This window comes from Prosopis cineraria, unplaced genomic scaffold (assembly GCF_029017545.1).
Source record: "Prosopis cineraria cultivar Desert tree isolate PC_DT_omini unplaced genomic scaffold, ASM2901754v1 PC6, whole genome shotgun sequence".
Lineage (NCBI taxonomy): Eukaryota > Viridiplantae > Streptophyta > Magnoliopsida > Fabales > Fabaceae > Prosopis > Prosopis cineraria.
In genome coordinates, this window is record NW_026555337.1 from 15,514,944 (window position 1) to 15,528,975 (window position 14,032).

At 32.3% G+C, this 14,032-nt stretch overlaps 1 protein-coding gene across 1 annotated transcript; it reads left to right on the forward strand.

The window, feature by feature from the left end:
* The first annotated feature begins 6,465 nt into the window (after positions 1-6,465).
* On the forward strand, positions 6,466-13,801 carry LOC129314225 (glycerophosphodiester phosphodiesterase GDPD4). The gene is made up of 9 exons (XM_054957586.1): positions 6,466-6,708; positions 7,421-7,507; positions 9,884-9,981; positions 10,421-10,481; positions 11,689-11,769; positions 11,925-12,017; positions 12,196-12,285; positions 12,760-12,887; positions 13,395-13,801. Exons 1-9 carry the CDS (start codon positions 6,496-6,498, stop codon positions 13,561-13,563), a joined length of 1,020 nt encoding a protein of 339 aa, XP_054813561.1. The 5' UTR covers positions 6,466-6,495; the 3' UTR covers positions 13,564-13,801.
* Positions 13,802-14,032: the final 231 nt, after the last annotated feature.

The following is a 14,032-nucleotide window of genomic DNA, read 5'->3' on the forward strand; positions in this document are numbered from 1 at the left end:
AAATTTGTTAAAAATTAACAGTATTAAGGTTGAAGGATTAAAAAGATGTTTTATAAAATTAAAAGATTAAAATAAAATATTATGTAAAGTTAAAGGACTAAACGTATATTTTAACCAAATAAAAAGGAAAAAGGCCACAGAGAATACATATATGAAGAAGTCGCCCCATGCAGGAATACATAGATAATGGAATGAAGGTGATCAATGAACATCATATGCAATTAAGAAGAGAACGAAAAGTTCTCACAATGGCTAAAAAGCATAATAATAGCAACCAATATGAATACTCTCAATATTCCAAAGGTAACATTAATTCCCGCAGGCGAGAAATAACAGAGAATGAACTGTAGAAGCCATTATGAAATAATCTAAACCCATAAAACAAAGAAAGTACATCATTAGAGTAGCCTGAACTGAAAAAAGGGGTTGTGGCATTACCCATTTCACAACCCTCTAAGACCAACTGTTATGGTACCGCCAGGCGAGTTTTTTTTTGTCACAGAGCTCACAAAACCCAAATCCAGACCCATATCAAATGCTTGAAGAAGGACCTCATCATCTCTCTAGTCAATGTATCGATGTCACTTTTTACAAGGGCAGTGGAAGAACTTCCATCTAGCTTGCAAAAACAAACAAGACACTTGAAAGCCAGACAAATAAATGAACTGATGCTTGAGTAGGAACTGACACCTCAGCACAAGAGCAACGAACAAACGATAATTAACTAAGCTTGACGCGATGATGGCAATTAAGGCTAGAGCTAGGAATATGAGCCAATCCAAAGGGCACCTCTGCATTGTAGGGAAGGAGGGCAAATACACCCCTCAAGCTTGAAGAAAATTACAAGAAAGATTCTTATATTTTAATATTTTACATCTCTTGATTTAAATATTTTGCACCTCTTAACTTAATTTTAAAAATTTTGGGTTCAAAATTTTTTTAATTGTTTTTAAATTATTAATTTTAAAAATGTTGCACCCCACAGCCCAGGTCCTAGCACCGCCATTGAATCTAGACCATATGGGTTGACCCATGTAAGTTGTGAGAAATATGAATTGAGTTAGATTCATTCTTTTTCTATATGAGCTAGAAAAATTTCAATTCAACCCAAACATTGAAGGTTGGCAAGTTAAATGGGCTAACTTGCTAACCCCGTTTATTGTTTTCCAATTTATTTTTTCATGAATTTTAAAAGGATACACCTAAATGATGAATTTTTGTTTGATATTCCTTCATGATTATTCATTCTAGATATACTAAAATATTAATTTATAATGTTCTCACAAAATATATGAATTGATACGACTAAGTAAGTCATGACTAATACAGTTTATATTTATTAATTTCCCTTTTTTTTAATTTTTTTAAAAAATAATATAGGTTAAATAGGCTAACTTAAACCCATCAAAGTTAACCTATATCATTTACAGGTTATATGATCCAAGTAGAAAAAATTTATTTTTATTTAAGTCAATTTTTTTCAACTCAACCTAACTTTTATCATCAATTATTCTAAGTCAACTCATGTAATCCACCCTATATTCTCAACTCTAAAATTAAGAGTATATTAATTGCGTGCTGAATTGATGAAATCGTGGTTGAACCTACTCTTGATAGTGAAGAAGCTCCAAACAACTCAACGCATGAAAATTTTTTTAGTAAAAGGAGGCCTGGTCATCGAAGCTTATGGAGGAGCATCAAATGAAGTGAGCCTAGACTTGATACAAATGTCATGTGTCCTATTAAAAACATAACGAGGCCCAAAAGAATATATGGCAACATGCTTGGAGAAAACCCGAAAAAGAGACCCGAAGATCATTGCGCAAATGACCTAAAACCAAAGAAATCGACTTCAGACAAATGGCAACCACTTGGTGCGAGCACAAGTTGTTATTAAAGTGTTTGCCATATGTATGAACCTATTCCCATTATGATGATGAGGAATTATAATATTTTAAGAGATCATTAATTTAAACTAAATATAATTTGAGTTAGTAATATGGGTCAACTCACAGCCCGCAGATTGGCCCGTATCAGGTTGTTGGTTTGGTGAGGTGGGTTGGCATGGCCCGCATTCTGTGAGGGTTGAATTCTGCCAACTCACAGCGGGTTGGTGGGTTAGCGAGTCAACCCGCAAATAAAAAAATATTTTTTTAAATGATTTTTAAAATTTTAAATTTAAAATTTTAAAAATTATAAATTTACCTTTTTTTATTATTTTTTCATGGTAAACAAAATCATATATTCCCCTTAAAAATTAATTATCCAAATAACAATAAAAATATTTCTAATTAAGACATGCTTATATCACCATTTAAATATGAACTAATTTTATTTTGTGATCATTTTGTTCTTTAGTCTTTTACATAACTGATTAGTATTATGCATATCTAAATTAATAGAAATGTTGTGCTTATTTCCTTTTCTTTTGATCCTGTTTTGGTTTTTTTGCTACAAAATTGATGCCCCAATTTAAAATACCAATTTTTTTTTTAAAGCAAATAATGATGATTTAAACTCTAACTATTACATTACTAATCATAATGCATTCAGTTCATACCACATAAACATTCTAATAGCTCTATGTCTATTTTTTTTCCTTTTATATTCAAATTAAGATGATAATATATTATATGGTTGGCACTTCATAAATATATTTAATTTTTTAAATAAAAACGGTGGGTAAACTTTTTTTATTTGCTAACCTAGGTAAGATAATTTAAATAAGATATTATATGAATGAAGCAAAGTATAATAAAATATTTTATTCAATCTTGTCTTGATCACATTCAAATTATATTATATCACTACTTAAATATATAAGTAATGTGTTTTTATTGTTTTCTACCGTAATTTAAATTTAAATTAAATAAATGTAAAAGTATCAAGTACTTAAATCATAATTTTGTACATCCTTACTTTGAATGCTTTATTTTAAGCTCAACTTTTTATATTTTATTTTTTATCCATTTTTTAAAAAAATATAAGTGAGCCAACCCACGGGTTAGCTTGCCATAAGTTCAGGTTATGTAAGGTAGATCAAAATCGCCCCACATATAATTAAACTCATCTTCTTTAACTCAACCTGTAACTTTTTTACGGGTTGGCAGGTTGGGCCCATATTATCGACTCTAAACACAACCAACATTTTTAAAGAAAACAAAAATAGAAATAGGTTCACCGCAATGAGAAAATATGAACCGATGATGAGGAAAAGTAGAAAGATAGGAGATAGAAACCGAAAAAACAAAGGCCAACATTATGATAAACATATGACACATCAAGGACAGGAAGGAACCCAGCTTATTACCAATAAAAGCAGTGATCGAGTGATAAGCCAAAGGGAAACCATAAACTCTATACCAAACATTAGAACAAGGAAAAGACTTTAAAGAAAAAGACTCATCCCAACTAGAGATATAGAGTGTAAAACCTTGAGCAAAGAATAAAACTAAGATCCGAAATATAGCTGAAAAAGACAATGAAGAATGGACCTTGATGTTGAACCACATTAATAGAGCCTCTAAGATGTCAAGAAACTTTGAGAAGAGCTTGATATTTAGAGGCATGAAGAATACGAGAATCAAGAAGCTTGAAAATAAAATAAAAAAAATGACAGCAACAAAAGGAAACATGAGATTGACTAACACGAGGAAGAAACATTGAGAAAACAATGCCAAAAAAACCAAAGAAAATGAATAGATAAGGACAAACACGGGGAAAAAAAACATAGCACAAGGACAAGAAAAAGAACCAAGAAGTGGAAAAAGACCACAACTACAACGGCGGCGGTGGCGGCAAGCAAAAAACCAAACAGAGATGCGACGACAAGAGCAAAACGCTTGGGATTCAAGAGTAGGAAGCAAATGAGACCAAAGAAAGAACCTCTTGAAAGAGGATCAGAAAATCAGCAACAATGAAATCAACAGCCAGCCAGAAACAGGCAAGGAAGAAGGCGGTGAGCAGTGGGTAGCAACAACGGTCGGCTTTCCCTCCACTAACGGAAGCCTCCTTGGGTGGCAAGGGAAAATTTGGATGATGTAGATTAAATATTTTTAATTTTTATTTTAAATTTATATATTTTTAAAATAAAAATATATAAAAATTGTAAAAACTTTTTAATAAATATACTTATCATCCTAACAATTTATATTTAATATAAATAATTTAAATTCAATATTAAAAATTTATAATAAGTTTATTGTTTTGTTCAGAATGTATCTGCATTATCCAGAATATATTTAAGAAGTCAATTTAAATTTTTAATATTAAATTTGAATAATTTATATTAAATCTGGACTATCAGATTAATACATATATTTATTAAAAAAATTTATATATTTTTTATTTTAAAAATATAAATTTAAAATAAAAAATAAAAATATTTAATCTAGATAATTTGAGCAGTTCAAATTTCCCTTTATATTAACAGAGAGGTAGAGAAAGCTTCCCTTAGTGGAGGAAAGCTGACTCCAGCGACAACACTAAGGCAACAAAGGAAAACCACCAGGGTAGAGATAGAAGGAGTGAACCTCTCCATTTTGTTCTTGTGTTATTATTTTTTTCCTCCTATTTCCTTGTCTACTATGTCTAAGAATAAAATTTCCATGGAAATATTTTGTTATTGGGTTAAAGTATAAAAATACTCACAAAATTTTTATGAAAAACTTTAGTATGTATCATTGTTAACTTAAAAATATCAGAATCTTTTGTAAAAAAGTTTTCTAGACGTTTTTGTACATTAATCTAGCTTTATTAACATGTTTAAACTATTTCAGTTAGTAAAAACATTTCTAAATTCAAAACTATGAAAAAAGAAACCTAATTTTTAACCCAAGCAAATATGAAAATCCTAAAATAGAAAAATAAGATTAGAGGTTAAATCACATAATAAGTGGATAGGAAGATCAAAATACTCTAGGATGATTGCAAATACAACCCTAATAGCCTTTTTTTTTTTTTTGTTCTCTTCTTTCTTTCCATTTTCTTCCTCAATTTTGTAGTCTTGTTCACAACATAACAACTAGTGTATCACGTACGTCCGGTACTGAACGCAAACCTTTTATTCTTGCCTTGTGTAGGATATCGTTAACTTAGTTATCCTGCAACCTCTATCCATAGACGAACATGGCGTAACTGTTCTATGTCCAAGGCCAAACATGGGCAGAGTTCAAATTCAAATTCCGACTGTAAATCACCTCCAATCCTTTCCAGTTCATTGCTTGATACCACTAAGTCTCAAGCATCAACTTAATCGGTCTAATTCCCAAATAATTCAACACATTTCACATTTAATTCAATTTACTTCATATAAGTCCAGGAATCACAAATTCTAAGATGTCAAAACTAATGAAATGTAGTTAAATGATAAAATTTCATGGCAAACCCCTGGACTAGAGATAATAAAAAAATAGAACCCCTAAATATCTAAAACTTCACTACGAGTTTAGGGTATTGAATTAAAATTAAAATTCTCTAAAAAATGACAAGATTGTCCCCATTAAAATTCCCTAACACAATTTGTTCGTATTCGTACTATATATTGTTCATACCCTTTAAACTATTGTTTATTAATCTATTTCAAATGTTTATTACAATACTTTCAATTTAATTAATTTCAAATATTATTTTTGTATTAGCACTACTTGTTTGTGTTCCTATTGTATGTGATTTATTACCTTTCAGATTGTTGTTTATTGTCCCACTTTCCTTATTAATTACAACACTTTCATTTAAATTAATTCGCAAGCATTGCTTTTATGATAGTATGACTTGTTTGTGTCCCTAATGTACGTGGTTTATTATCTTTTAAACTATTATTCATCATCTTACATTATTTATTCATTACAACACCTTCACTTGAATTAATTCTTATATTAAAATTTTTGGTTGAAATTTTTATTTATTGAGTTGATTTTTTAAGTAATTATATTTTAATTTCTTAATACTCAAATTTTATTTTTTTAATATTCACCTTATATTTTTTAAGTACTTATCTTTTTAATTTTTTCAGTGTTTAGTTTTTTCAACTATTATATTTTTATTTTTTAAATTAAATTTAAAGACAAAAATATTTAAAATATAATTTCTGAAAAATTACAATTAAATATTTAACAAATAAAGATATGTATTAAAATGCAAATGATCAACTTAAAATTAATTTCAGTTAAAAACTTTGGTTTTTCTTTAACATTTCTAAAATTCACAGTTTTTCATCATTAATTAGTTAATTAATATTCATAGAAGGTCTCAAACGTTTTTAATACCAATATCTTGATTATTTTTTTTTTCTAATTAATAATTGATCTTTGAAACCTTGACTAGGGCCCTTTTCCAAGTTTTGAACGTTTTTTTTTTTTTTCCTGTTTTTTCTTTTCTTTTCTTTTTTTTTGACATAATTTTTCTTCTTCTTCTTCTTTTTTTTAATCCATGGCTTTGTTTACATTTCAATTCATTACATACATATGTAAACTCGTTGGCCTCAGCAGAAGTTGTATGATCGAACATCGGCCATTGGCGGCAATGGCTTCGAGATTTGGCAGGAGGCAACAGCTATTTCAGAGTACGGCCGGTTTTCCATGGCCCAGAAATCGGCTTCGCTTCAGATTTTCTTCCCGGAGGGTCATCAATACGATCCTCATATGTCTCGCCTTGCTTGCTATTTTGCCTCCACTTTTCTTTCACTTCCGACTTAGAAGACTTCATCAGGTATGCTCATTGCCATCCACGTTCTGTTAACCGCTCCCTCACCTAACTTATTCCTTGGGTTGTTATGGATTCATACATTCAAAATGGGTTCCTGTGTAAGCGTAAAGAAGTAATCTTGAAGCTAAATGAATTAATGTGAATGGGAGTGCATTTGGAACAATAGTTTACATTCGTTAATTTTGTGTTTGCCTTAGAATGGAAACTTTCCGTCGGAGTGGGATTGAAGATTTTTGTCTTTTTGACTTGGCTGCAAATGCTGTCCAGATATGGGCTTTAACTGCTAGATCGCATTGATTAATTGATGATCTTCTTCGGGGCCAGTTTCAGAAATCCCGTGTTAGATAATATTTTTCTGTATAGGCAACTATATATAGACAGCTCAAATGTCCTAAATCAACTAGAATGCGGTATTATGAGCCAGTAATAATCCAAAGACCTAAACGACCAAATATAAATTCCGAGTTACATTTAAAATTATAGGTATATCATGAATTAAGAGAATAATTCCAATTACCATCCTGAATCAGTTTAAAAAGTCACTTTATTTTCCTTAGATTCATCGTCAAACCGTATCTACTTTGTCTATGCTTTGAGGTAAAACTTGGATTTTTTAGATCAAAAGTTCACCAACACTTTAGTTGAATGTTTCTGTTTGGCAATTATTATGATAGGTTCATATGATCACTATGTAACTGTTGCATTGATTATGCAGATGCAATTGAGGAAATGTTCTTGGCTTAATGATCCTCCCCTTGTATGTGCGCATGGGGGTGATTCATCTAAGGCTTTTCCTAACACGGTATGTTTTCTAATTTCATCTTGTTGATTCATTACATACATGATACATCATTACGATGGAGCCTCTGATTGAGGAGTCGTTGGAAATTTAAGTGGTACTTATAGGCCATGGTTCTTCCGCTTTACAAATTGGTTTTAATGGTTGTTCTCCCTTCTCGCTTAGGTCTCCATGACATTGTTTTGACCTGATGTGCAAGCTTCAATTAACTGAAGTTTTGGGTTTCGACTTAAATAAACTTTTTATTTATCACTAATTCACATGTGAAAATTATAGCAAGAGGCAAACGGTGCAAAGATAATTTGTAAAACCCAAGGTTTATCTCAATTGGTTCTCTTCTTAACACCCAAGGTTTGGGTTTTTTCTGGGTAGCTAACTGGCGGGACAAAAATTAAAAATGCCCTGAACCTGGTAGATATTTCCACCATGCATATTTGACCAGATTAATCTCTTGAGAATGCACAAACGCAGTCTTGAACAGCAATTAGTTTTATCTTTGCCATAACTAATTTTCAAGAAAATTCATGCCGTGAAATCTTTTTTTATTAAGGATACTACCAAATAAAGTTTACTGCTCTGAAATTTTAGCTCATTTTTCTTTACGCTGCCCCACCATTAAGTACATCTGAAGCACTATATATTTTGCTTTTAGAAATTTTTAAGCGTATCCTCTGCAGAAATTTTGTAGATTAGCTTGAGGGCTTTTGGTAGAACTAAGGGGTAAGATATTTTCTGGCAATACGCTTTCTCTGCTACTCTCTGGTGTATGGCTTTAAGGAAATGCTCTTATCTTAAAGGTTCCTATTCAGCCCCTACATCTGATGTGAAATGGGATCATTTTCCTATCTTTGGTGTTCGTCTTATTGTTTTTCTATACGTCTCCTTAACAGTGTCTTTTCTATATTAATTCTCTGTATCTCTGCCCTTCAATAATATTAATTCTTTTATCCATGAGAAAAAACAATCTAGTTGAATTTCTCTGAATGAGCTTGTATTTTGTAGTTTGAGCTCAAGTTTCCACTTGATGTTCAGTGTAAAATCTCTTCAAAACCATCCTGTCTTGCCATTGCCAAAGGGGGAAAAAAGAGAACTGTCTTATCTTGCCAACTTTTGTGGCACCCCAACATGCTTACATTTGATCTGTGCCTATATTTTCCTGTAGTTCCATTTTGGCTTGTGTAAGTTCATAAATTTTGATTTGATGATTATGCCAAGGATCTGATATTGTGGTTGGAACCGTGTGACTCTAAAAATTATTCAATATTACGTTTTGGAGTCTCTCAATGTAGAGGATTCAACTCCTAAAACCATTTGTACAATAACGTTGGAAGTAACTGTGACGGAAACATTAGTTTCCAATTGATGTTCAGTAAAGTAACAGAGTAAAACACAAGAAGAAATGACAGAAAGCCTCTACCTCTTCAAGGCTCAATTCCCCAACATTCTCTCTCTCTTTCAGATGGAGTCCACTTGGGATAACCACAAGTGATCCTAAGTGGCATGGCTGTTCCCCTTTAAGTGAAGGTTTTCTTGGGTGGGTTTCCCATGCTTGTTTAGGCATGTATCAATTGATGCTATAGCTTAACCAAGCTCCAAAAAAAGCAATGTAACATCGTGGTTGCAGTGAGTATGGAAAAATTCTGCCGTCAAGGATGTCGGTTTCTTAGGTTTAGTCCTACGATAGTGTCCTGAATTATTTAGCCAAAAGTAATTCTTGTAGTACTTAAGTGGCATGGTTCTTCCTTTTTACACATTGGTTTTCAAGGGTGGGTTTCACCATGTTTGCCTTGGTCTTCATCACATTCTCTCTGCTATCAGCCCATCACCCTTTTTATCCCATTTTCTGACAAACTTCTTGTAGATAAGCTTCCATTTGTCTCTGCTGCCCCAAACTCTTCAGTTTTTATAACTTTATTCTTCTACTTTGCACAGACCATTCTGATTGGAAGGATCTATCAACTTCTCACAGAAGAAGGCCAAACTACAAACTATAGAGTATAGATCAATATTTTTTTTTTTAGATCAATAAAATATTACTTCTCGTTGAATTTTTATGAGCAAAATAGAGAATATTAGATGTTTGACTAAATGGTAATGAGTAACGACTTATAGTTCTACATATAAATGATTATGAATATGTTTGTTAATATGCATGTTAGACTTAATTTAAGAGCTGCAGTGATGTTGAAGTAATGTACTTATTTCTTTTTATCCCTCAATTTTTTATGGTGCTTATCTGGCTAACTTCTTCAATTTTGATTTGATATGGACTTGTCAAATGTTATTATCAACAATTATCTGCATCAAAATATAATTACATGGTAGAGTTCTAGTTTATGATATGGTTCTTCCTTGTGTGGTATCTGATTTTCCTTACAGATTGCTGCATATGCCTCTGCTCTCCGTTCTCAAGTGGACTGCATTGAGATTGATGTATCTCGTTCTTCAGATGGAGTTTTGTTTGCTCTCCATGATAGGTACTTTGGCTTATCAGTTTCTTAAAAATTTTGAAATTATATGCAGATAGGGATTAGTCACAACGATCCTCAAGATGCCAAAACTAGTTATAGGTCCTTCTTAGTATTAGCAATCAAAATCTTACTGAATATTTCTTGATGCATTTCATTGGATTTATTTGAGGTTTGAAGTCCCCAATTTGAAGTATTGTTTCACCATTATCGTCATCATGTTTATCAAACGCAAATTTATGGAGTACTAATTTTTTTTTGCCAAGTGTATAAGAATTATTTTGCACTTCTCTAATATTATTTTCATAAGTTTATTTTGGGTTCTGCTAAATATTAATGGACTTATCTGCTTCATATTATCACCTCTAAAGTTAGCTTTATAACTTTATGTCCAAAAAAAGTTAGCTTTATGGCTGGACAGAGATTAATTCTCACTTGATGCAGGCAGGGATTTGCAACGGATATCAAGAAACGCTACATCTAAGGTTGGGCACTTGAGCGCAAATCAGGTGACACTTGCTAGTTTTGTTTTATTCACATCCTATTGGAGTTGTCTCGTGAGTATTGTTGTGGGTGGCTGATGGGCAGCCAAGTGGGTGGAGATTCCTACCCATATGCAAGCTTCATTCTGGGTTAATGGGCTATGAGCCTTAAACACTGATGCAAGTAGCAATTCAAACTCAATTATTAATCCAATTGGTAATGCAAGGGTATTATAAACATAAATTCCAACAAGTCACCCAACACAAATTCAATGCAATCCGAGATTCAAAGCATTTATAACCTAGAACTAGATTGTAGTCAAGCAATACAATTTAGAATCACTTAAAATTAAATAATCTTAAGCTCTTGAATTAAGAGGATAAATGAAAAATCACTCTATTTTCAAATGCTTGTCTTAGGCCGTAGCTTCCTCCATGCTCATCCTAAGTTGTCACCCAAGCTAGCCTAAGCGTCCATGAATTTTCTTCCTCCTTCTTGCACCATAAAAGCCATGGCCATGAGAATATGATTGAAGGTTAGGAATAAAATGAGTGGTGGATGGTGGAACCGAGAGGGAAATGGTGATAATTGATGACGTCTGTCAATGTTGGTGAATGGAGTTGAAGAAGATGGATGATAAAAAAGAAATAAAGAAGCGAAAAAATGAGGGAGAAGAGAGAAGAAAAGGAAAGTGGTAGCTATGTTTAGGAGATAAGAGGAGGAGAAAATATTTTGATCCCATGGTATCTCCGTGGCCTAAAAAGGTCAAATGCTCCTATTAGTGTATGTTATGTTCAAAATAAATCCATGTCTCATGAAATGATTCAAAATTCATTTTACAAATTGGAAATTAATTCTAATAATAGTAAATATTAATATGCACTCAATTTCCAGCAACTATGATTTTCCCACAAAATGATCAAAAACTCAAATAATGTATAATAAATCAATTTAAGATATATATATATATATATATGAGATAATCATCTTAAAGATTGGAAAATTAAACTCATCATAAAATATGAAAATAAAATATTTACAATTTAAGTCCAAAATTCTCATAATTAATTCTAAATTATATTATTTTCCAAATTTGGCTAATAATCCAATTATTTTCTAATAAACCCAAATTAGTCCAAAGTTATCATTAAAATATACGAATAAGGTGGGATAAAATAAATAAAAAATATATCAGTAACACTGTCTAAGATTTTGTTCAGTTTGTTTTTGCAGATAAGAGAGCTTAGTGCTTTGACCCAATCTCTGGAGAAGTTCAATGATGATGGTGTAGCTACCGTTGAAGAGGCACTGAAGGTATAAGTATGAATGCTCAACCTTCCTTTGATTTGCTTTCCTTCTTGAATTATCGTCAATTGCTATTGTCATGTTCATTGACTTTACTCTTTACATTTTTTTCCTTACTTGTAATATTTTCAGCCTTTTCTCTGACTATTATTATACTGTCTTAGTTGACTGCTAATTCAGTGAGGCAGATAATCCTAGATGCTAAGGTTGGGCCTCCATTATATGAAAAAGGGCTTGCTAGAGACATTCTATCAGCTGTAAGTATAATGCTCCTATCCCAGTCCCCAGTCATCCAAATTTCATCATTTTCCATTTTCTAGTGACTGCTGGACTATCATTTTGCTATAGCACTTGTAAATTTGGCAATATCTTTTTAATTAATTTTCTGTTTTCCCAGTGTTGTAATCTCAAGTATTCAGTACCTCCCTCTTTCAGGTGGAGAAGACAGACTGTGGAAACTGCCTTGTATGGGCTAAAAGCGATACTTTAGCCAGGGATGTGATTAAACTGTCGTCAGATATCACAGTAAGAAGCAATTTGACTTATTTACATCCCCCCTGGCCCCCCAAGAAAAAAAAAACGTAGGGAAAATTCTAATGGAAGTCTTTGGTTTTCTTCTGAGATGGCTTTTTTGGATTGTTTCTTAATTCTCATTTGGATCTCACTTGGCAAAGATTAATCCTGAGATTCTTTTGTGGCACTTTTGGCATCTATATTTTTATCATCAATTTAGAAAAGCAGAAGGACAAAGCACAACTCTGATTTCAGCTATTTTATCCTGATTCTCTTCACAATCACTAGAAGCATTCTGGTTGATCACTTCATCACTAAGGCAATTCTGGTTTTCTGTTTTCTTATTGGTCGCTTTAGCTTAATGATGACAAAATTAGACCACAGATAGAACTTGTTAGAGATTAAATGATATTGGGGTCTTAATTTTACCTCTTTGTTTGGTCATTCACTATAATTTCCTTGCATATTTCCTCTGTCATAATGCAGGTAGGCTACATTGTTTTGATAGACCGATCCACTGGGGCTAGGACAAATTTGTTGAGGATTAAAGATGCTGAGGTTGTTGGTGTCTACCATCCGTTGATTGATGAAAAGCTTGTTAAAATCTTGCACAGGTGTGGATTTCATGTAGAGCTTACCTATAATTAGCTTGGTAACCTGACATCCCACTTTCAGAAAGCTACTTTTCACTTTTAGGAAGCCCAATGTTATTTGGGTACACATTTTTACCCAAAAGGACTTTCTGAAAGTACATCCAGTACTGCATGTTTGGTTTTCAGTTTGCATTCTCCAAAGATTCATTTGTAAGAAGCAATCATTTGTTGGATTTGACAAAAGTACATTCCACATGTAGTTTAAATGGAGTTTGGAAGTGGATTTGGGGAACAGACAAATTTGGAGCTTTTGAAACTAAAATTGAGTGTTGGAACATATAATGGAGGGAAGTTGACTTTTGGGGGAAAAAAATGCATCTACACACAAATTTTGTTATAACAATTAACTTTTTACTAAATTATTTTTTTTTAAATGAACTTTTGATAAATTAACTTTTGACCAACAAAATACCAAACGGGCACAAAGCGTTCATGTGTACTGACCAAGTTCTTTCCTATGGTTGACAGGAGGAAGAAGAGGGTATACGCCTGGACAGTTGATGATGAAGAATCCATGCAAAGGATGTTGTCTGAACATGTTGATGCTATTGTTACAAGCAATCCTACTTTACTTCAACGTGTGATGCAAGATACCAGAACTCAATGTCTCGTAGAAGGTTACTCATTATCACATTAATATTTTATCCAATAAACATATGTCTAACAATACCCAGTTTATGTTGCAAATATTAGAACTAATATGTAACCGTCCATTCTTCTTTTGGCTGCCTCAATTGACCAAACTCGAAGAAAAGTATAGAAAAAAAATATACATGTGGGATTATTAACAAATTACTTCCCTATTGAACGTGTGATGCTATTGTTAATTGAAACCGAAGGTTCTAGTATATGATCAAGCAACAATTCTCCATTCACATGAAGATTGGTTAACACGTAACTCAGAAATTTGCTGTACATCTAATATCTCTGAGCGCCCTATTTAGGTTATTTGGTTATTTGGGTTTTGGAAGTTTTGGACGATTGTGTATTTTCCCTTCTTTGTGGGCTCAGAGTGACTATTGAGCTTAGTTTGGATTTCTACAATGGTTATTTAGAACCTGTCTTTTATAGCAGTTTTTTATGCATTTTATAACAGTTTGTTATTT

Bases quoted from the DNA above. Each gene is read 5' to 3' on its own strand.
- LOC129314225 (XM_054957586.1), top strand. From the start codon at position 6,496: ATGATCGAACATCGGCCATTGGCGGCAATGGCTTCGAGATTTGGCAGG. The intron at 9,982-10,420 runs GTACTTTGGCTT...TGATGCAGGCAG, and splicing joins TTGTTTGCTCTCCATGATAG to GGATTTGCAACGGATATCAA. The intron at 12,018-12,195 runs GTAAGTATAATG...TCCCTCTTTCAG, and splicing joins CTAGAGACATTCTATCAGCT to GTGGAGAAGACAGACTGTGG.